The sequence below is a fragment of the Cololabis saira genome, chromosome 21, assembly GCF_033807715.1.
Source record: "Cololabis saira isolate AMF1-May2022 chromosome 21, fColSai1.1, whole genome shotgun sequence".
Classification (NCBI taxonomy): Eukaryota; Metazoa; Chordata; class Actinopteri; order Beloniformes; family Belonidae; genus Cololabis; species Cololabis saira.
In genome coordinates this window covers 5,452,459-5,476,421 of record NC_084607.1, presented here as the reverse complement: position 1 = coordinate 5,476,421, position 23,963 = coordinate 5,452,459, and the positions used below count along the sequence as shown (strand labels likewise).

Here is a 23,963-nt window from a genome sequence, read left to right as displayed (position 1 = left end):
CCCGGATCCCACCGGACGACCCGGTTCCACACCACACAACCGAGACCCCACCAGAAGACCCAAATCGCCACCAGACAACCCAGTTCCCAACCAAAAGACTCAGATCCCCAGCAGTCGACCTGGATCCCCACCGGACGACCCAGTTCCCCACTAGAAAACCCGGACATCCCCAGACCAGCCACCCCCACCAGAAGAAAAGGAACAGAGATCTTTAAAAAACCAAGATGCAGGACAAAATTGATGGAACGTTGTGTTTCTGTGAAAGGAATCAGTTTATGGAACAATCTGAATAAAGAAAACAAAGAATCCAAATCAAACATTACATTCAAAAGAACAATTAAAGCCTGTATGTTAAGGAAATATAACAAAAAATGGTGAGTTTGATTGACATACCCCTAGGCGGTGGTAATTTTATTTTAATGTTATCTTAATTTTATTTTATTTTAGTTGTTTTTATTCACTTAGTTGTTGTTTTTTTTAATTATTATTTTTAATTTATGTTATTTGTGAAAGGGGCAGATCAGATAAGATTCTTCTTCTTTCTGCTCCCTTTTCATTCACAAGTTAGGAACATTTGTATTTGTGTTTGTATTGAATTTTGTTTTTTGAATGAAATAAAGAATAAAATGAAAAATTAAATGAAATGAAGACCCGGCCCCAACCAGACGACCCGCCCCCCACCGGACGACCCGGCCCCCACCAGACGACCCGGCCCCCACCAGACGACCCGGCCCCCACCGGACGACCCGGCCCCCACCAGACGACCCGGCCCCTACCGGACGACCCGGCCCCCACCGGACGACCCGGCCCCCACCAGACGACCCGGCCCCCACCAGACGACCCGGTCCCTACCGGACGACCCGGCCCCCACCAGACGACCCGGTCCCCACCGGACGACCCGGCCCCTACCAGACGACCCGGCCCCCACCAGACGACCCGGTCCCTACCGGCCGACCCGGCCCCCACCAGACGACCCGGTCCCTACCGGACGACCCGGCCCCAACCAGACGACCCGGTCCCTACCGGACGACCCGGCCCCAACCAGACGACCCGGTCCCTACCAGACGACCCGGCCCCAACCAGACGACCCGGTCCCTACCGGACGACTCGGATCCCCACCAGAAGACCCAAATTGCCACAGGACGACCCCGTTCCCACCGGACGACCCGGACCCCACTAGACGACCCAGTTCCCCACTAGAAAACCCGGACACCCCCAGACCAGCTGCCCCCACCAGAAGACCCAGATCCGCAGCAGTTGACCTGGACCCCCACCAGACGACCCACCAATAGACCCGGATCTCCACAGGAAGATCCAGATCCCCACTAGGCGATCCGGTTCCCACTAGAATACCCAGCTCCTCACCAGACGAACCGAACCCCACCAGAAGACCCAAATTGCCACAGGACGACCCGGGTCCCCACTAGAAAACTCGGACACCCCCAAACCAGCCGCCCCAACCAAAAAACCCAAATCCCCAGCAGTCGACCTTGATCCCCACTAGGCGACCCGCCCCCACCAGACGACCCGCCCCCACCGGACGACCCGGCCCCACCAGACGACCCCCCTCCTCCAATAAACCACATATTTGTCTGGAAATCTGCAAGGTGTTTGAGTAATAAGGACTTTATTAAGACTGTAATCATCCTGTTATCAGTACATAGTAAATACGTGCTACATTTAATATTCATGACGACACAAACGGACACTTTAAATGCTTCAGACATCCCATAGTAAGCAAACACACTTAAATCTAACTAATACACGTAGTCTAATACTGAGTATGGTGAATGTGCCGGATCAAAGTGCTTGCAGAGTATTTAAGGTTGAACAGATGAGCTCTCTGACGTGGCGTACCAGAACCAGAACCGTTTCCCCGGCCCAGTTCAGAACCAGCCGTGTGCAAGTGGAGGGCTAGTAAATGAGGTGTGAATCATTCCTCTCGGACTTTCCCGCTTCCGCCCTCCTTCCTGGGGCTTTTTTCTCCTCCCGTCACAATCAGAGCAGCCGCAGATTAATGGCCGGCTTCCTCCCCGCCGCCGCGCTCGCCGCTAATTCATCTTAATTGTGATACATTTCTCCTGGCCGCGTTCCCGGCTTGCCAGATGCTCGGCGTCTGTTTGCAAAAAATCAATCCCTTACAATGTCTTCAAAGCTTTAGGGGGGGGTTGGGGTTCTGCGCTGGGAGCTTTTACAGGTGGAAACGCAGCTGGCCCCCCCGGGCCCCGTTTGGCCCCCAGCTCCGCTCTGAGGCCCCGTTTACACGTAGCAAAAAACGGTGGTGTTTTCATGCGTTTTGGCCGTTCGTTTGCACGAAAACGAAGCTCAAAGTCAACAAAAACCATAATTTCTGAAAACTCCGGCCAAAGTGGAGATTTGCAAAAACTCTCCGTCTTCACGTTTGCTTGTAAACGGAGGGAAACGGACATTTAGGCTTTAGAAAGTCACATTATGCGACAGAAACGTCATGAGTGCGACCTGTGTTTACAATTTGTTTGGCCACCGTCAATATTTTCTTTTATTTTACTTCTTTTATATTCTAACGTTACACTTAAAAGTAACTCCACTTCTCAACTGGAAGTTACTCGTGTCATTTGTTGATGTTTTTTTCCAGGATTCTGATTGGCTAGCATGACTTTATCTTCTCGTTACACTGCCCCCTGTAGGTTTGGATGCTCATAGCACCTTAACAGCGTATTTATGCGGCTTTGTGTAAATGATGGTATTATTAAAAACGTAGAGGGGGAAACGTTACGTTACGTTTTTGTAAATACCCGGCTATGTGTAAACGTGGCCTGAAACCCGCCGCAGACTCGGAAAGTCCCGGTGAAAGTCCCGGTGAAAGTCCCGGTGAAAGTCCCGGTGAAAGTCCCGGTGAAAGTCCCGGTGGTCGTAGTTCGGGGTTGGGTGGGGGTTCAGGAGAAGATGCTTCGCTGGTTCACCACCAGGGCGGTCTGGCTCTCGCGCCGCCGCTCCTTGCGGCGATGCAGCCAGCAGACCCGCCAGCAGATGGCGCTGGACGCCAGCAGCACCAGCCCGGCGGAGAGCAGCGTCAGGCCGAGGTAGGAGATGGTGGAGCCGTGCGAGTTGAAGCTGTAGGCGACGGCCGTCACCACCACGCCGGCGATCAGCACCACCACGCCGAACGGCACGGTGCACCGGTAGCAGGACAGCTCGGCGCCGCCGGTGGCCGCCGTCAGCTGGCCGTCGTTGACCAGGGGGATGCTAACCGTCGTCGCCAGGGGAGCGTGGGCGTTAGCAGGGCGCTCGGCGCCGCCGGCCTTTTCCGAGGTCGCCGGCGTTCTCATGGCGTCCTTGTTGGCGTCCTTGCTGGATTCTTCCGGCATCTCAGCATCGGAGGAGTGGCGCGTTTCCCGGAGTCGGCCCCTTCGCCGCGGCGCTCGTCCCGCTACTCCGCCTCAGGGCCGCCGAGTCTGTGGAAGAAAACAAACAAACGATGCAATCAAGGAGCCGGGGAGTTGAGCTGTCGTTGCACAACGCTGGCCGGAGAGACGCCAGCAGATGCTTTTCATTAGAGCCGCGTTTCACAACCGGCCGCCACCCTCCGCCTCAGTAAACCCGAGTGACCCCCGTTTGCACAACGGCGGCCGGCCCCTGACCCGGCCGGCGCGGGATGACGCAGGTCGGCGCGGCGCAGCACCAGCTGAGACATTCCCTGGAGAGCAGGATATGACATTACAGGCCGCGCTGTGAAACGCGAGCAGCTCCGCCGGCGCCACATCTGCCCAACGTTCAGATGCTGCATGACAATGAAGGGAGGGGTGGCCGGGGGGGGAGCGGGGGCACCCCGTCCCCCACGTCCGCCCTCCACCAGCACCGCATGGCTGCCAGATGTTGTGTTTCAGCACTTTACTGCAGGGCCGGTAACCGGGCCGGATCCCTGCTGCCGTATCTCATAAGAGGAGAGACTAAAGTTCCTTTCGTCAATGAAAATTATGACTAAATATCGTCGTCAACGAACCTTTATCACCTGAGGAAAACGAGACGAGAAGCAACGAAAATGCTGGTCATGTGACGATAACGATAATTAAATATATAATGCAATATCATAGACGAATAAAAACTAGACTAAAATGTAGATTGCAAAATAAAAACTCTGCTAAAATGTGTCTTCATTTTCGTTGACCAAAACGAGACGAAATGTTCTAACAAAGATCCTTAATGTCCATGTTTTCAGTAGTTTTCCTAGTAGTCTCTTGCTAAAATGTGTCTTAATTTTCTTCTCTGGGGCTGGAGAAGAAGAAGAAGAACCATCTTTGGATCCACTTTCCTACATAGACGTGGAAAAGAAAACCCAATGTGTCGTTGAAAAAGAAAAAGACGTGGAGAAATGCGGAAAAATAAATATGTTGTAAACTCAAATTAGAGTCTTCTGTATCTGGAATGAATGTATTCTTGAGTCTATAAGGTAACCATAATATAATAATAAGATAACCTTGTTTGAATTGTAAAATTGGTTTGGCTAAATACGATCTTTGACTAAAACTAGACTAAAATGGTCCTGGACAATTCTGACTAAAATAAGACTAAAATGCTGAGACTTTTAGTCGACTAAAAGGAGAATGAACGTGACTAAAACTAATAAAAACTAAAATGATAGCTTGACCCAAAGACTAGAATAAAACTAAAATGGAAACAGGCTGACAGAAACAACACTATTCCTGCAGTTAGTTCTTCACTTTGATGCTTCAGAGTCTCTGAGACGCTTCATTTGCTTCATTTGCCACGTCTGAGCTTCACTCAGCATCCTCATCAGATGTTCCCTTATTCGTCTTCAGAGTGACTAACCCTAACCGTCTCTTGAGTTACCGTCTTTTACAGTTTTTTATCATTTATTCACTGCTATTATGAGAATTTTCAGTCTGTACGGTGAATGGAACCCGCTGCTGCAACCCCAGAGAGGGAAGAAGACAAAGGAGCTCCCGTTGAACTCGTTTCTTGGTTGTTTCTCATTCAAAACGTTAAAATGTCACTTTTCCAGTTTTAAACTCTTACTGTTGCAGAAATATTTGATAATGTGGACTCTAAACTGCCAGTAAAAGGAAACATTTGCTGCGGTGTGACCCAGCGAACCCGGGCAGAGCCCGGTCCCAGGGATGAAGGGTGACACCAACATCACTTAGTCAGAGAGTTTAGCTTTTTTTTTTCTCCCCCTAAAGGAAATCTGAAAATTAAAATTAAATAACGTGAAAGACTTCCAGGTTTCAGAATACACAGGACTTGACTTCATAAGTTCTTAAATAGTTTACACAGATTTATCCCTGTTAAATCCCAGAACAGACATCCAGAGGGGAAAGCTCAAACATGCAGCAGCAAACATCTGGATCAGAAGAGTTCCACTATAGTCACAGCTTTAAAACACATTTGTGTTTCACAATAAAAGCATTTATTTGTGACTGCATTAAAAAAGGGTTTTCCCTGGGGCATTGCCTGTCTTGAAAATGCAGAATTAGACTGGAAGGCGGGATAAAAATGGATTTTATATATATATATATGTATATATATATATATATATATATATATATATATATATATATATATATATATATATATATATATATATATATATATATATATATATATATATATGAAAGTAGGAAGGATTTGTTACCTCACAGCTGTTTTCCATAGTCCACAGTGAACAGAACTGCACCTAAACTGGGTTCCCAGTGAAACCTGCAGAAAAGCCGGTCCGGTCCGGTTCTGGTCCTTCAGCAGAGTCCGGATCTCCGGTTCTGCGTCCCATTCATGAGCAGCTGCTCCCAGGAAAAGCCCCACGCCAAGGTCTCGGGGCCGGACTGCCATCCTCCCTGAGACGCGCTCTAAGTATCTGAGGGCGTGAAGCGCGCAGCATCCACGGGGGGATTTTCAGAATAAAACCACCGCTCTGGTCAACACTAATGTCAGGGATTTCAGCAGGGGCGAAAATCCCATTTCATAGTTTTGTAATAACGGTGCATTTTGTAATAAACGTCCAAAATGTAATAACTTTTTCATTTCATTTTGTAAAAAAGCCGCATTTTGTAATAAACTGCCCCATTTTGTAATACATTTTGTTCTTGCATTTTGAGAAGATTATTATAAAATGCACTTGCAACTTTTTTATTTTCTATTATGTAATAATAACTATTATTGTTGTTTGTTTAACAATGAATTTATACAACAGTGACTTTTGTTGTTTTTTATGCATTTCCTTTAAAGCTATGTAGCCCAATAAATCTATGTATAATACTCCAAATATAACTTTAGCCTATTTGAAGTTTGGAATTATATAGGCCAATAACCAAAACAAATAAACTATGATTTAGAATTGTTATTACATAATACACCATGTTATTACATTTTCTAGAGAATAAAAAAGTTGCAAGTGCATTTTGTAATAATCTTCTCAAAATGTAAAAACTTATTACATAATGCGGCAACATTTATTACAAAATGCGTTGGGGTAGTTTATTACAAAATGCGTCAGTTTATTACAAAATGCGACTTTATTACAAAATGAAATGACAAAGTTATTACATTTTGGACGTTTATTACAAAATGCACCGATATTACAAAATGAACTCAACATGGGGACAATAAACAGTAACATTTTAGAGAATAATTCCAGGGGGGGACAAAGAATAAAAGTTGTAGCCTGCATTTTATATATCATTAAATTGCGATAATTTAATTTGAGATTGACAGAAACTGCAACATTTGACTCAGAAATAAAAAAATCCGTTTTAAAGCCTTTGTAAACCCAAATCCAAAAAAATCCTTCTAACTATGTAATTTAGGATCTTATATACATACTATTAAACATGTAAAAACAACAATTAAATTAATCAGTATTGACATCTGATGTTTACAAATTCTGATCGTATAAATAAATAAATAAATAAAAAGTATTATTATTATTATTATTATTATTCTTATTATTATTATTATTATTATTATTATTATTATTAATTCCATCAGTCCACAACATTTTTTTTCTTGCAATTTTAGTCCATCTTATTTTTGTTGCTTTTTTTTACTTGTTTTTATTGTAGAACTTTGAGATTTGATTCAAATATAAAGTGTTATAAATAAAATAAAAAAAAAATAAAAAAAATAAAATAATAATAATAATAATAATAATAATAATAATAATAATAATAATAATAATAATAATAATAATTATTATTATTATTATTATTATTATTATTATTATTATTATTATTATTATTATTATTATTAATAATTCCATCAGTCCACGACATTCTTTTTTTCTTGCAATTTTAGTCCATCTTATTTCTGTTGCTTTTTTTGAGAATGGATTGAATTATAAAGTGCGTTATGAATACAAATGGTTTTATTCTTCCACCAGTGAACGGGTGTTTTATTGTGAAGTCCTGCGGCGGAAGCGCCCCGGTCCTCCGCCCGTCCGTCTCTCGTGACAGCAGCAGCCGGACAGCCCGTCATGTCGCTGCGGTTCTCGGATGAAAACTTCCAGGCGGCCTGGTCGGAGCTGGACGAGCCGCGGGTGGAAGGATGGGAGCTCTTCACCGAGACCATGGGGGTCCGCATCTACCGCCTCCTGGACCAGGTACGGTTGCCATGGTGACGGGGGGAGGGGGGACCACTCATGAGGGGGACAAATTAAATCATCATCGACCCTCGACCACAGCTGTCATCTGGTTTAATTATTACTGTTATGGAAATAGAAATAGACATTAATCTGTGGAACTTCCTCATTTGTAGACACGCCCACAATCAGGCTAAGCCCCGCCCCTTTCCAGCACTAGGAACTAGAACTATTTGAATGAATGAATGAATGAATGAATGAATGAATGAATGAATGAATGAATGAATGAATAGTCTTTATTTTGGCCATTGTACAAGTTATTTTACAAAACAAAAATGAAAAAAAGTAAAATAAACATTGCTTTTGCCGAAAAGGTGTAGGCTGAAGTCGTAGTTTATTCAATTCAATTCAGTTCAATTCCGTCTATTTGAGAAGGGACAGTGTACATTCATATACATTTAGAATTAAAAATGCAAATGCACCTAATTTTAGCTACAGAGCTAGTTTCCATTGGCAGTCCCCCGGCTAAAAATATAAAAGAAAGACAAGTTAAACAACAAGTTAAAACAAATACAAATAAAACGTGCAAAAAGTTTCTGTTCTTGTTATTTTGCTTCTATTTAAGATAGTAGGAACAGGAGAACAACCTGACACATCAATCTTACTAACACGATCTTACAGACATTTACATATATTACAATAGTGAATACATTACACACATAGTTTCACATTTAGCAGTTAAAAGTTTAGGCGGTAAAGTGCCAGAGTAAGTTAAAGTGCTGGTTACGATTAAAGTGCTGAGGGTTTAAAGTTAAAGTGCTATAATGGGGGAAAGAGAAGGAGGATGGGAGGGGAGAGTGAAGATGGAATGGGCTGCAGCAATGCAAAACCAGATCATACGTATTGTTTGGTTGTGGAATTTAAGGTTCTATGCCAGTTGTAGGTTAAACAGATTGTGGAGATGGGGCCGGAAGGAAAAGAGAAAGGGAAAAAAAAGTAGTTTATACCCTTTTTCTCTTGTGATCAGCTTAAATATGAGACATTAGCACACTGTAAAAGCTAACAGTACATCTTAATAACAGAAGTAAGCTGAAATAACTTAAACTTTGGAAAAAGTTGTGGTCACTCATTGCCATCAGTTAAGATAACTCAAAAATGAATTAAATAAATGTTTGAAGCTGGTATAAGATGTCTGTGTTTGTATTGTGTTAAAGCAACTTAAAGTTGAGTTATTTAACTTACGACAACTAAAATGGTTTAAGGCAAATCGGTTTCCTAAAATGAATTGAGGAGCTAGAAGTTGTGACCACTAGAATGTGATCATTTAATTTAGAGGAATAAAACTGAGTAACTTGAACTTAAGTGCTAACATTTATGTAAAGAAGATTCAATTAAGTTAGTCTGGCTTGATGCAAATTAATACAATCAACACTTTTAAATAACTCTGAAGGAAATACTACATATGAGTGTATAATACGTATTAGTTTTAAGTTCAGTTTACTGAATGAAATGGTACTATCAAATTTATTTAACCAAGTTACCTTAAAAATAAATATTTGAGTTACTTGAACCTTAATGGAATATTTTTTTACACTTGAATTGTTTGAGTTAATAAACTTAAATGGAATTGGAAGCAGTTTCTGCTGGGCTTTAAAGGCAAATAAAACAGTTTTCTGCTCTACTATGTCATGGAATTTTAGATTATTATATTTAATAAAGAGATTATTTGTTGATTCATAATAGTCAGATCTATTAATTATCCTTAAAGATCTTTTCTGTAATAAGAAAATAGGGTTTGTATTTGTTTTATAGGTGTTACCCCAAACCTCCACACATATTTATTTAGTTTATTCTTACCTATGATGCAAATGACTATTGTTTAAATTCATTCTGATGCTGTTCTCATTTTTGTGAACATGAATTAATAAAAATAACAGAATTATCTTCTTTTTTGTCGAAAAGGATGATGTGCTTCTTATTCTAAAGGTCCCATAAAACAAGTATTAAATCTGTTGTTTATAGCATTGTAGAGAATTCAAATAGCCACTCCTGTGATATTTCCAGGCCATTTCCAATATTTGTGAACATTCAACATTTCAAGTTAAGACTATTATTTACTTGCACCCTTACCCTTGTACAACCAGTATTTCCAGATCCGGCTGATTGTTTCTGACATGTAACCTGTTCAAAACCTGACACGCGACAACTCCCAAATCCTAAGATCAGCATAGAATAGAATAGAATAGAGTAGAATAGAAGACTTTATTGATCTCCCAGAGGAGAAATTCAATCGTGCAGCAGCCAAACACACACACGCTCAACGGTTTATACAAAAAATTAAAATAGAAATAACCAATAAATTGCTAAATAATAAAAAAGAGCAATATAAAATGTAGAAAAATTAGCAATGCACAAGAGAAAAAATAGTAAACACAAAAAAGTGTATCTTTAGTGTTTTAATCACCCCAGAAAGCACAAGTTTATCGAGTCAAAATGAACTGCAGCAGCAAACTCCTCTAATAAATCCAGAAACCAGAGCAAACATGGATAAAAGTGCACATTTAATCATCCTAGATGAGTCTTCTGTCCCCCTGAACTGTGTTTCGACTAATGTTTTTCCTGTTATGGATAAAGTAAGACATTTGTTGTGAGTAAAGAAGTCATAATAGAGACAGTATGACCTTTTTATCATGTACAGATTACAGGAATATGAGCAGAAACATCCGTCAGCCTCCTTGTCGTGCTCCACTTCCTGCCCTGGGACACATGTGTGTTTTCTTTTGAGGCTTGCTGCATCAAATACTTGATGATGGAGGTCTGGAGTCAGAGCGGCTGGTTTGGGGAGAACTTACATGTGTTTTCTGCAGGAAACCGGACTTTACGAGTACAAGATCTTCGGCGTGCTGGCCGGCTGCGACGCCGACCTGTGTGCAGACGTCTACATGGACCTGAAGTACCGGAAACACTGGGATACTTACGTGAAAGGTAAAAGTCTTCACCGTCCAAATCACAGATTCATTATTTAATGTTTCCAATTCTTTTTGTCCGACAAACATTTTTTAGGTTTGTTAATGACCAAGCATGTTCCTGCGATTTCTTTCGCCTTCATCAGAGTCATAAGATTAGGGCTGGGGATCGATTCAAATGTCAAGAATCGAGTCAATTCGGATTCTTAAGATTCAGAATCGATTATCACGCTTTGATTCGATCTGATTTGATTCCGATATTGATTTGGGTTAGTGTTATTAAAACTGTTTTTTGAGTTGTTGCATGAATTATATGACTGTAGTTCTGCAACATATTAATACTAGTATTATATTGAGATTCAACAGCAAGTATTGCAGCTAATGATGCTGTAAGGACCAATCAGCTCCCAGAATGCTGATAGAACTAGAAATAGAAACAAACAGAGGACGAATGAAATTGGTTTTATTTTTCCCCACATTCTGTTTTTATGTTTACCATTTTCGGTCTATTTAGATTTAAAAAATTTTGAGAATTTGGTTTTTAGCATTTTATACAAATATAACCCCAAGATGGTATATAAAGTAATGAAATATAGACAATTTATGCAATTATAAATGAATACTTGAAAACTAACTGAAAACATTTTTTCATACTTTTAAACATATTTAAAGGCTAAAACATGGCACCAGTTATTCTCCTGTCCAACAAAACATTTATTTTTTGGGCATGGTTGTAATGTAATAATCTTTGAAATCTTTGATTTCCTCTCCAATTGTTTTTTTGTTTGTTTTTTTTTTTCATTTTTCATTTATTTATTTTATTTTTATTTATTTTTTCCCAATTCTTGTTATATAATGTAATATTTTATTGCTCTCTATTCTTTTCAAAAGCTGCCTATGGACAAGTGTTGCGAATTAGCACTTGTGCTAAAACACTTAAACAATGCATCTGGTTTGTCCAATGTAATTGCTATGTCCATATCAAATAAACATAAATAAATACAAATAAAATAATAATGAAAAAAAAATCAATCTTTAGACATATGAATCAATTTTAAGGAATTAATATCAGAATCGATTTAGAATCGGAAAATTTATTTTTTTCACCACAGGCCTACATAAGATGGTGTTTGTGACCCGTCATTTATCGCCGAAACATGTAAAGTAATGAAAGAAACCTAAAAAATTTTGGTTGGACAAAAAGTATTAGAAAATTAAATTATAAATCCATGGACAAAATGAACTTTATTAAAACAGATTCCTTATGTTTCCACATTTTTGGTTGGTTTGTCTCTTTAAAATCTTCATTCTGTACGACTGATATCCCTCTTTGTTTTCATGCACATCTGCAGTAACGGGCAGGTAACGCGTCGTAGCTCGAGTGTGTAGCGTAAAGAAAATATGTTCTGTTTGATTTTCAGACGTAGATCTATATTTGTGGTAGTTTAAGTAGTTTTTTTTCCCCCTATAGGCTCCAGTTCGTGAGTTTGGATCAAGTCTGCCTCTGAGTTTAGATGCATTTTTTTAATTTTATTGTATTTTAGTGTATAGTTGCTGTTGCTCTTCTTTTCTTTTGTCTTTTCTTTGCAAACGAGAGCTACAAATGTCATTTTACTAAACTTGTTTGGTGACGATAAAGACATCAATAATATCTATCTATCTATCTATCTATCTATCTATCTATCTATCTATCTATCTATCTATCTATCTATCTATCTATCTATCTATCTATCTATCTATCTATCTATCTATCTATCTATCTATCTATCTATCTATCTATCTATCTATCTATCTATTTTTTCTTCCTTTTTCCTTTCCTTTTTAATTTAGACATTTTGACTTTTTTCACCAAATTTGGACTTTTTTCTCGACATTTCCACTTTTTTCTCAAAATTTCAACTTTTTTTCTCAAAATTTCAACTTTATTCACGACATTTCGACTTTATTCACGAAATTTACTTTTTTCTCGACATTTCGACATATTTCTAAAAATTGTACTTCAACATTAATCTCGGCATTTCAACTTTTTTCTCGACATTTCGACTTTTTTCTCAAAGTGGATAATGAAAAATAAATCTCCCCCCAGTTATAACTAATATAGATCCATGCAGCATGTGTCTTCATTCTAAGGCTTAGACAATTCATATTTCAATTCAATTCACTTTAAATAATGTAGCATCTATCACAGGGATCAGCAACCTGTTCCAGCTCTAGAGCCACAGGTTTTTTTTTCCTTTTTTTCATTCTTTTTTTCTCTTTTTTTCCTTTTTTTCTCTTCTTTTTTCTTTTTTTCTTTTTTTCTCTTTTTTCTTCCTTTTTCTTTCCCTTTTTAATCTCTACTTTTCAACTTTTTTCTCAACATTTTGACTTTTCTCTCAACATTTCGACTTTTTTTCTCGACATTTCGACTTTTTTCTCAACATTTAGACTTTTTTCTCGAAAATTTTGACTTTTTTCTCGACATTTCAACTTTTTTCTCGACATTTCACCTTTCACCATTTGCCTCCATTCTAAGGCTTATTCAAGACTTTTCATTTTTTGCGGCTCCAGACATATTTGTTTTTTGTGTTTTTGGTCCAATATGGATCTTTCAACATTTTGTGTTGCCGACCCCTGATCTAGAACTATTTGGACAATGATGGACACGGTTTCTTTGATTTTTAAACGCATTTTAAATAAATTAATGAAAATGTGACCACTTTTAGCTTTAAGTTCAAAGGTTTCACAAAAATACAGCATTTATTTATTAGGAATTAAAGCTGTTTTCATTTCCAAGCGTGTACTTGTGTGTGTTCAGAGCTGTATGAGCAGGACTTCAGCGGCCAGGCGGCGATCTACTGGGAGGTGAAGTACCCGTTCCCCCTGTCCAACAGAGACGTATCCTTGAGCTGTAATCCCGCTGGACCTCAGTGTTCAGGTGTTCAGGTTTCACGGCAGACGGCCCTTAACCCCGCCGACCTCAGTACGTCTACGTGCGGGAGCGGAGGGACCTGGACGTGGACGGCAGGAAGATCCGGGTCATCCTGGCCAGGAGTTCCCAGGAGACGCCGTGCGCCGAGAAGAGCGGCGTGCTGCGGGTCAAAGATTACAAACAGAGCGTCGCCATGGAGACCGACGGCTCCAGTGGAACTAAAGGTGACAGTTTTAGCAACTTCCTTCTTAGGCCACGTTTCCACATAGCCAGGTATTTACAAAAACGGATATTTCCCCCTCTACGTTTTGAAAAATACCATCATTTACACGAACCCGCATAAATCTGCTGTTAAGGTGCTATGAGCAGCCAAACCTGCAGGGGGCAGTGTAACGAGAAGATAAAGTCATGCTAGCCAATCAGAATCCTGGAAAAAAACATCAACAAATGACACGAGTAACTTCCAGTTACTTCCAAGATGAACGTTTGGAGTGACAGAGAAGTGGAGTTACTTTAAGTGTGACTTTAGAATATAAAACAGGTAAAATACAAGAAAATATTGACAGTGGCCAAACAAATTGTAAACACAGGTCGCACACATGGCGCTGGAGACGTTTCTGTAGCATAATGTGACGTTCTGAAGCCTAAATATCCGTTTCTCTCTGTTTACAAGCAAACGTGAAGACGGAGTTTTGCAAATCTCCACTTTGGCCGGAGTTTTCAGAAATGATCGTTTTTGGTGACTTTGAGCTTCGTTTTCGTGTAAATGAACGGCCATAACGCATGAAAAAACCACAATTTTTTGCTACGTGTAAACGGGGCCTTAATCTCTTTAATCTTTTTTTTTTTGTTTTTGGTTTTTAAAACATATATGTAGCCCTCTTAGGGTGCTTTCACACCTGTCCCGTTTGGGGCAGTTGTTCCGAAACAGGGAGTGTTTCCCCATAAAGATCGATTCGTTTGGTATATGTGAACACAGCAATCGCTTGGATGCGGGACAAAACAAGCGTTCCAGACCTGGAGCAGTTTGTTTGCAGTGAGAACATAATCCACACAGAAACACACAGAAACATACAGTAAAAAACTAGCCACACTTGCTTACGGTGCTCCATAGTTGTTGTTTTTTCCCGGGGTACGGAAGAGGAAACTCCGTCTGCATTCATTTCTGACCAATGAGAGAACAGTTGGTTCACGCATGGCATTTGTGAACAGCTTTGAATCGCTACAGATGGTTTTCTTGTGAAGACAAACGCCACAAACGAAAAACGAGACGACTGTATCGATTTAGCCCCTGAATCGGAACAAAACAAACGGGCCACAGGTCTGAAAGCACCCTCACATATAGGTGGTGTAAGTTGGGGGGGGGGTGTTAAGGGGTCGCAACCGCTGCAAATCTGAAATGAGAGAAACAGGAAAACCCACAAGCCTTTGGAATCTGCAAGAGAGAAAACAAACAAACGGACACAGCAACAGGCAGAGACACAAACAGCAACCCGTCCAGGTCTCTAAAACTGAATTAAGACTAGGCTACTGCAATTTTCTGTTTTATTAACCCTTTAAACAAGCGTTGTCCAATTCCAGTCCTTAAATATGGACATTTACCGGCTGTTGTTATATATTTTGATAATTCGTAGTGAGATTTTGAATCAGGTAAGTAGTATTAAATCTATTTTTTTCTCATATAATTTAGTTTAAAGCTTAAAAACATGTAAAAACGTGCTGCAGCCCTTTTATATATGAAACTGTGCATGTTTTTTTTTTTTAGTTACTTGAACACTAACCAGTCGATCTCCAGTCGCAGCTCTCGTGTGAAAACAGACTCTGCTGTGTTTCAGTGTTCATGAACTACTTCGACAACCCCGGCGGTATGATCCCGACGTGGCTGGTGAACTGGGCGGCCAAGGTGAGTGCGCTCATGCGCGGCTTCGTGCACCGCGTCAGCAAATTAATCTCTTCGCCATTTATACAGCAAATGTGCAAAAGACTTAGACTGTTACATAAAACCCTCAACCTCATTAAACTAGATTAATCTTTTAAGTCCGGGGGGGGGGGGGCATGCAAGGAATTTCCTCACTTAGACAAACGAAGTGTAACTAACGTCAGAGTTGTGGCAAAAGAGGAAAATGCTCTGAATCCCAGCCAGTTACATACAAATGCTCGCCAGGGGGGGGGGGTTAGTGCTCAGGTTACCCCCTAAATATATTTGTCAACAGGATCTCCTGTAGAGGTCTGAAGGATCTCCCGTAGAGGTCTGAAGGATCTCCTGTAGAGGTCTGAGGGATCTCCCGTAGAGGCCTGAAGGATCTCCCTTTATAGGTCTGAAGTGTCTCCCGTAGAGGTCTGAAGGATCTCCAGTAGAGGTCTGAAGGATCTTCTGTAGAGGTCTAAGTGTCTCCCGTAGAGGTCTGAAGGATCTCCCTTTATAGGTCTGAAGTGTCTCCCGTAGAGGTCTGAAGGATCTCCCGTAGAGGTCTGAAGGATCTCCTGTAGAGGTCTGAAGAGTCTCCCGTAGAGGTCTGAACGGTCTCCCGTATAGGTCTGAAGGATCTCCCTTTATAGGTCTGAAGTGTCTCCCGTAGAGGTCTGAAGAGTCTTCCGTAGAGGTCCGAAGGACCTCCCTTTCTGGGTCTGAAGGATCTCCCTTTATGGGCTGAAGAATCTTCCGTAGAGGTCTGAAAGATCTCCCGTAGAGGTCTGAAGGATCTCCTCTAGAGGTCTGAAGGGTCTCCCGTAGAGGTCTGAAGGGTCTCCCGTAGAGGTCCGAAGAACCTCCCTTTATGGGTCGGAAATGTCTCCCGTAGAGGTCTGAAGTGTCTCCCGTAGAGGTCTGAGGGATCTCCTGTAGAGGTCTGAAGTGTCTCCTGTAGAGGTCTGAAGTGTCTCCCGTAGAGGTCTGAAGTGTCTCCCGTAGAGGTCTGAAGTGTCTCCCGTAGAGGTCTGAAGGATCTCCTGTAGAGGTCTGAAGGATCTCCTGTAGAGGTCTGAAGTGTCTCCCGTAGAGGTCTGAAGGGTCTCCCGTAGAGGTCTGAAGTGTCTCCCGTAGAGGTATGTAGAGTCTCCCGTAGAGGTCTGAAGTGTCTCCCGTAGAGGTCTGAAGGATCTCCCGTAGAGGTCTGAAGGATCTCCTGTAGAGGTCTGAAGGATCTCTCGTAGAGGTCTGAAGTGTCTCTCGTAGAGGTCTGAAAGATCCCCCGTAGAGGTCTGAAGGATCTCCCGTAGAGGTCTGAAGGATCTTCCGTAGAGGTCTGAAGGATCTCTCGTAGAGGTCTGAAGTGTCTCTCGTAGAGGTCTGAAAGATCCCCCGTAGAGGTCTGAAGGATCTCCCGTAGAGGTCTGAAGGATCTTCCGTAGAGGTCTAAAGTGTCTTCCTTAGAGGTGTGAAGAATCTCCCCCGTAGAGGTCTGAAGAGTCTCCGTAGAGGTCCGAAGGACCTCCCTTTCTGGGTCTGAAGTGTCTCCCGTAGAGGTCTGAAGGATCTTCCGTAGAGGTCAGAAGAGTCTTCCATAGAGGTCCGAAGGACCTCCCTTTATGGGTCTGAAGTGTCTCCCGTAGAGGTCTGAAGGATCTTCCGTAGAGGTCAGAAGAGTCTTCCATAGAGGTCCGAAGGACCTCCCTTTATGGGTCTGAAGTGTCTCCCGTAGAGGTCTGAAGGATCTTCCGTAGAGGTCAGAAGAGTCTCCCGTAGAGGTCTGAAGGATCTTCCGTAGAGGTCAGAAGAGTCTTCCGTAGAGGTCCGAAGGACCTCCCTTTATGGGTCTGAAGTGTCTCCCGTAGAGGTCTGAAGGGTCTCCCTTTATGGGTCTGAAGTGTCTCCTGTAGAGGTCTGAAGGGTCTTCCGTAGAGGTCTAAAGTGTCTCCCGTAGAGGTCTGAAGTGTCTTCCGTAGAGGTCTGAAGGATCTCCCGTAGAGGTCTGAAGAGTCTCCCGTAGAGGTCTGAAGGATCTCCCGTAGAGGTCTGAAGGATCTCCCGTAGAGGTCTGAAGGATCTCCCGTAGAGGTCTGAAGAGTCTCCCGTAGAGGTCTGAAGGATCTCCCGTAGAGGTCGGAAGAGTCTCCCGTAGAGGTCTGAAGTGTCTCCCGTAGAGGTCTGAAGAGTCTCCCGTAGAGGCCTGAAGTGTCTCCCGTAGAGGTCTGAAGGATCTTCCATAGAGGTCTGAGGGATCTCCCGTAGAGGTCTGAAGGATCTCCCGTAGAGGTCTGAAGGATCTCCCGTAGAGGTCTGAAGGATCTCCCGTAGAGGTCTGAAGTATCTCCCGTAGAGGTCTGAAGGACCTCCCTTTTATAGGTCTGAAGTGTCTCCCGTAGAGGTCTGAAGTGTCTCCCGTAGAGGTCTGAAGGATCTCCCGTAGAGGTCTGAAGGATCTCCCGTAGAGGTCTGAAGGATCTCCCGTAGAGGTCTGAAGTGTCGCCTGTAGAGGTCTGAAGAGTCTCCTGTAGAGGTCTGAAGAGTCTCCTGTAGAGGTCTGAAGAGTGTTCCGTAGAGATCTGAAGGATCTCCTGTAGAGGTCAGAAGAGTGTTCCGTAGAGGTCTGAAGTGTCTCCTGTAGAGGTCTGAAGGATCTCCCGTAGAGGTCTGAAGGATCTCCTGTAGAGGTCTGAAGGATCTCCTGTAGAGGTCTGAAGGACCTCCCATAGAGGTCTGAAGGATCTTCCGTAGAGGTCTGAAGGATCTCCCGTAGAGGTTTGAAGGGTCTGCCGTAGAGGTCGGAAGGATCTCCCGTAGAGGTCTGAAGGCTCTTCCGTAGAGGTCTGAAGAGTCTCCTGTAGGGGTTTAAAGGATCTTCCGTAGAGGTCTGAAGTGTCTCCCGTAGAGGTCCGAAGGACCTCCCTTTATGGGTCTGAAGGATCTCCCGTAGAGGTCTGAAGGATCTCCTGTAGAGGTCTGAAGGATCTCCTGTAGAGGTCTGAAGGACCTCCCATAGAGGTCTGAAGGATCTTCCGTAGAGGTCTGAAGGATCTCCCGTAGAGGTCTGAAGGATCTCCTGTAGAGGTCTGAAGGATCTCCTGTAGAGGTCTGAAGGATCTCCTGTAGAAGTCTGAAGGATCTCCTGTAGAGGTCTGAACGATCTCCCGTAGAGGTCTGAAGGACCTCCCTTTATAGGTCTGAAGGATTTCCCGTAGAGGTCTGAAGGATCTCCCTTTATAGGTCTGAAGTGTCTTCCTTAGAGGTCTGAAGGATCTTCCGTAGAGGTCTGAAGTGTCTCCCGTAGAGGTCCGAAGGATCTGCCGTAGAGGTCTGAAGGATCTCCCTTTATAGGTCTGAAGTGTCTCCCGTAGAGGTCTAAAGTGTCTCCCGTAGAGGTCTGAAGGATCTCCCGTAGAGGTCTGAAGAGTCTCCTGTAGAGGTCTGAAGGTCTGAATAATGTGTTCAGCTCATTGGTTCTGTCCAGACCTCCATCTATCTGGTCCTCCTTTTATTTGAAGCCTGCAGTCTTCTTCACCCCTGACCCGATCTCTAGTGTTGTTCTGCAGGATCGTAATTATCGCAATTAACCTCACACCTAATTCCAGATTCACAGGCCAATCAGAGTGTACCTAATAAGCCTCAACAAGCCGCCCGGTACTGAGATGACTCGCCCCTGACTCGCCCCACGGTGGACATTTTGATCCAAACCATCATGGAACTGTTTATTTGCCTCCAGCCGGCCAAACGTTGATTGAAACCCTCTCAGAAAAACAGAGAAACAGATGTTAAACAATGATGGATTCGAGTTTCAGTCATGACAGCTAAACAAAGCCTTATGGGTAGAGGCCGCGCTCACATACTCCTCTTCCATGTTAGAAATGATGAAGGGAACTCACGATAAAGCGTGATGAAGTGGGCTCCCGACACGGCTCTGAGCTCGGCCGTGATGGATAGTCGATTTAGACGACTTCGGTTCATGTAAAACCGCCTCATTCTGGGATGTTTCACAGTTCAGACTGGATTTGAAAGACTTCCCGTGAGTCACTCGCAGCTGCTAAAGCCTCCCGACTCGCCCGCCGTCATTTCCAGTCTCTGATTAAGAGCGACGCGTAAAGCTTTGGCACGTCAGCGTCTCTGAAGTGAACACGTGTTCTCGGCCGGCCCGCCGAAGTCCGTCTCTGACGGGGGTTTGGATCCGGGCCCATAACGGGTTCGGCCCTGCTTTCCCTGTGTTATTGTTTGCAGATGTGTTGCAGGATGACGCCAGCAGCCCCCCCTACCCCTCCGTGATGCCCCCCAGGCGGGGCCTCTGGAGTTCGCTCATGACGCTCGCTGAATAGTATAGACTAGAAAGAAACCTACGGTGGATGAGTGGATAGACTTCATTTATGATGTTTTTAAGATGGAAATAATGACCTTTGCCATAAGATTGCAATAAGGAGTGTTTTTGAAAAGATGGGATAGATCAGGGGTCGGCAACCTGCGGCTCCGGAGCCGCATGCGGCTCTTTAGCGCCGCCCTAGTGGCTCCCTGGAGCTTTTTCAAAAATGTTTGACCTTTTTTTTCCTTTCCTTTTTCTTTTCTTTTTTTCTTCTTTTTTTCTCTTCTTTTTTTCTTTTCTTTTTTCTTCTTTTTTTCTCTTTCTTCTTTTTTTTCTTTTCTTTTTTTCTTCCTTTTTTTTCTTTTCTTCCTTTTTCTTTTTTACCTTCCTTTTTAATCTCGACATTTCGACTTTTTTCTCAAGATTGTACTTCAACATTAATCTTGACATTTAGACTTTTTTCTCAAACTTTCGACTTTTTTCTCAAAGTGCATAATGAAAAAAAAATCTTCCCCCAGTTCTAACTAATATAGAAACATGCAGCATGTGTTGCCTTCATTCTAAGGCTTATACAAGACTTTTCATTTTTTGCGGCTCCAGACATATTTGTTTTTTGTGTTTTTGGTCCAATATGGCTCTAAAATATTTTGTGTTGCAGACCCCTGGGATAGATGGATTATGTTTGTCACACCGTTTTTGCTAAATAAATTAGAAATTCAGCATCTGATCCATGTCTTTATCATCCCATTCTCTAACTTCATTATCTATGCAGGATTCTGAGTGGGCGGGGCTATGATAATGAGGCTCTGTGCTGATTGGCTGAATGAATGACGTGATACACCGCTACGAAAAAACGGCGGAAGCTCCGGCCGGCGGAGTTACTGTGTCCTAACTGCATGCGATGTGAGCGTCAGCGACAAAATCAATTCCATTGCTTTATTTTCTATTGGACTGTCCTAACTGGCCGCAGCGACGCAGCACAACGCGCCGTTTTGAGCTGAACATTTGTCGGACGCCCTGCTTCTATTTTCTTCCTGCAGCTCGCGTTGAAAGCCGGTTGAAAGCGCTGTAGGAAACAGTCACGGATGAGGAACGGCTGATCCAGTTAGTTGAAATGAGAAGTTATCTCTATGATACCTCCTCATTTCACTACAAAAACCTCAATAAAGTGGCAGCTGCTGGAGGGAGATGGACAGAGAGCGTCCGATGTCACGCAGTGCTACGATAGTCGGACGCTCATGCAGTTACACGGTTTTATAGTTGTGGCCGTGGTTTGCATTTTGGTTACGTAACGAAAATGGGCAGAATCTTATTGGCTCGTAGATCCACATCACACTGGACGGCTCATCCGGGCGGCTGTACAGACACTGCAGAATCTGGTTGCTTTCCTCCTTCTCTGAGTTGGCAGGCTGAGGGGAGACCACTTTATATATGTTAAAGCAAGAGAAAACCTGTTTTTCATAATAGGTCCCCTTTAAGTTTTATTTGACCATGTGCAATTCAAAACATAAATGTAAACATTTGATGCATTGCACCAGAGTTAGCCTTAGGCTAATTTGCATCTGCAGTCCCTTGGTACAAATAAATACAGCACAGATAAAAAAACATCAAACATTATTCAAAGACATGAATATGATGGAAGGACCTTTTCATCTTTGCATTATTTGTATAATCTTAAGATATACTACTATGTGACTCAACTGTAATTTTTTAGATGAATGTATGACAATTGTGAATTGTTAGGATGAGGTAAACTCATCCTGGAAACTTTATTTTTTGCCTGGACAATGGACTCTGTTTATCCATCGTAAAGTCACTCCCTAGGCGTCTCAGTGGCCGTTTGATTTGATTCAGTTTATTATAGTTTGATACTTTTTGAGTTTTTTTAATAATTCACCTGGAGGACAAATAGCCCCTACATAAAATGAAATTTTGAGCGATTCTACAATTTTGTGCCACAATAAATAAAATGCCATAAATAAAACATAAAATAAGATAGAATAAAATTAATAAAAAATAGAAATAAAAGCAAGGCAGAGTAGAATGATATTTACAGTGTTTGTATTCCTTGTTGATGGTGATCTTCTGAGCTGTGTTGATCGGCTCTTCTGTGACACACTCTCCATATGTGTGTGTTTGTGTTTGTTTTCTGGAGCAGAGCGGGGTCCCGGGCTTCTTAACGGACATGCAGAAGGCCTGCAGCAACTACCAGAGCTACTGCCAGAAGAAGTGAGGAGGAGGAGGAGGAAGAGGAGGAAGAGGCTGAAACTCAAGGGCTCGGGGGGATTTCTGGCTGTCGTCTCGTGGTTTTCCTGCTGCTGAAGCTGTGACGGGTGAATGCGACGTGCTGTGGGTTCCTCACGTTCCTCATGTTCCTCTTCACCCGGGCATGTTGTTGCATGACCCTTCGTGCTGTATTTACCGGTGCTGTGGCGTCTCCTTTGTGCAATCATGCAATCAAATCTTTTTAATCAAATGTCCGAATGGAACATTAGTGTGGATGAAAAAGAAAACTGCGTCTTTATCCTGTTTGATGTTTGTGTTACACCAGACGGATGCAATGTATTTTAAATGATTGTCTGTTTGATCCACTGGAATTCAGTCGTCTCTTCAATAAACCAGCAGAAATGTTGAGTGTTAAATACTTTATGCAAGAATGAACAAAGATATATATATATATGCATACTTTCTGAATCCCCTTGGGGGAAATGTGTCCTCTGCTTTTGACCCATCACCAATTACACACCAACGGCTGCATTATTACCTCAGAAAAAGTTCTGATCTGGGCTGGACTGGGATTCGTGGTTGGTTCTGGTCGTGGACGGACTATTACTGTGTAATATCGCTGTGCTGCTGGTACAAATAAACCTCTCTTTTACCCTAAAGGCTGTGACTGGTCTGTTTTTTTAGGCATAAACCGTGTAAAAGCATCAGTGAAAGTCCATTGGTTGTCATGGTTACCTCCACACTGAGAGCAACTTATTATTTGTTTGACTTTTGTACCCTGGAGCAGTTTTTTTGTCAACGACCAATCAGAAAAGGGAACCGGAAGGGGCGTGGCTTCATCAGCAGCAGCTGTTTCTCATCAATGTCATCAAGCCGCACGAGGCGGTGACGTCATCCTGCACGCGCTGGTTCAATAAAGATGAATATTTACAGGTAGGATCTTCACATCAGTTCATTTAATACTATTGTATTTATTAAAGTTATACTAATTAAATGTAAATACGGTAAAACACCAGATGGGCGTTTATTTGGGACCTGTGTTTATTAATTGTGTCCAGTACTCGAGTTGTAAAAAAACATCAGAGGGGATGGTGGATTTTATCATATGGGGACAGATAATTTGTGCTGATTACAAATAATATAATATATTACAAGTAATAGCAGTGACCAAAACACCTGCAGAAATACTGCAGGAATGACATAGCAGCAGTTAAATGCAGCCTTCTGTAAGCTTTAAATATCCACTGGGCTTACATCTAATACATCAAAACACAACAATAAAAAACACTTTTCTGAACTTATCAATATGACTCTGTCCTTCACAGGATAAGTAAAATGGATCACTGCAAAAACTCAAAATGTTAACAAGAATATTTGTCTTATTTCTAGTTAAAATGTCTCATTTTAGTAAAAACATCTCATTACACTTAAAACAAGACTCATCACTGGAAAAAACAACAATTTTCACCTGTTTCAAGTAGATTTTCACTTAAAATAAGTAGAAAAATCTGCAAGTGGAACAATATTTTTTTGCTTGTAATAAGATAAATCTTGTCCCAGTGGCAGATTTTCCTACTTATTTAAAGTGAAAATTTACTTGAAACAGGTGAAAATTGTCAAATAAGTTATTTTTCTGGTGTTATTTTTCTGGTGATGACTCTAAATGTTGAAATAGCAGTAAAACCACATTCATTGATGAAATGACATAAGGCAGTGTTTCTCAATCCTGGTCCTCGAGTACCACTGTCCTGCATGTTTTAGATGTTTCCCTGCACCAACACACCTGATTCTAATTAAAGGTCCTCATTAGCTTGTCACCAAGGTCTGCCCAACTCTGTTGATGACACAGGTACTTTTATCACGGTGTGCTGAAGCAGGGAAACATCTAAAACATGCAGGACAGTGGTACTCGAGGACCAGGATTGAGAAACACTGACATAAGGGATGGAAAGTGGGGATGGCAGTTTTACAGGGTGGGTGATTTGGACCGTTTTTATTTCAGGGGGGGGGGTGCCATCCCCCCTCAACTCCAGTACTGCGTAAAACACCAAAAGGAATGGGGG

The 23,963-nt window shown here is 42.3% G+C and overlaps 3 protein-coding genes across 3 annotated transcripts; 2 read left to right on the top strand and 1 right to left on the bottom strand.

Annotated features, from left to right (window-relative positions):
* Positions 1–643: 643 nt before the first annotated feature.
* On the top strand, positions 644–1,180 carry LOC133422556 (cell surface glycoprotein 1-like). The gene has a single exon (XM_061712576.1). It carries the CDS (start codon positions 644–646, stop codon positions 1,178–1,180), a length of 537 nt encoding a protein of 178 aa, XP_061568560.1.
* Positions 1,181–1,608: 428 nt separating this feature from the next.
* tmem100a (transmembrane protein 100a) lies at positions 1,609–5,836 on the bottom strand. The gene is made up of 2 exons (XM_061711138.1): positions 5,633–5,836; positions 1,609–3,434 (listed from the first exon to the last, which is right to left on the bottom strand). The coding sequence occupies exon 2, from the start codon at positions 3,345–3,347 to the stop codon at positions 2,916–2,918; it is 432 nt and encodes a 143-aa protein (XP_061567122.1). The 5' UTR covers positions 3,348–3,434; positions 5,633–5,836; the 3' UTR covers positions 1,609–2,915.
* A 1,590-nt stretch (positions 5,837–7,426) lies between these two features.
* On the top strand, positions 7,427–22,559 carry pctp (phosphatidylcholine transfer protein). The gene is made up of 6 exons (XM_061712205.1): positions 7,427–7,591; positions 10,438–10,555; positions 13,334–13,413; positions 13,500–13,671; positions 15,283–15,350; positions 21,833–22,559. The coding sequence occupies exons 1-6, from the start codon at positions 7,466–7,468 to the stop codon at positions 21,905–21,907; spliced, it is 639 nt and encodes a 212-aa protein (XP_061568189.1). The 5' UTR covers positions 7,427–7,465; the 3' UTR covers positions 21,908–22,559.
* The last annotated feature ends 1,404 nt before the right edge of the window (positions 22,560–23,963 follow it).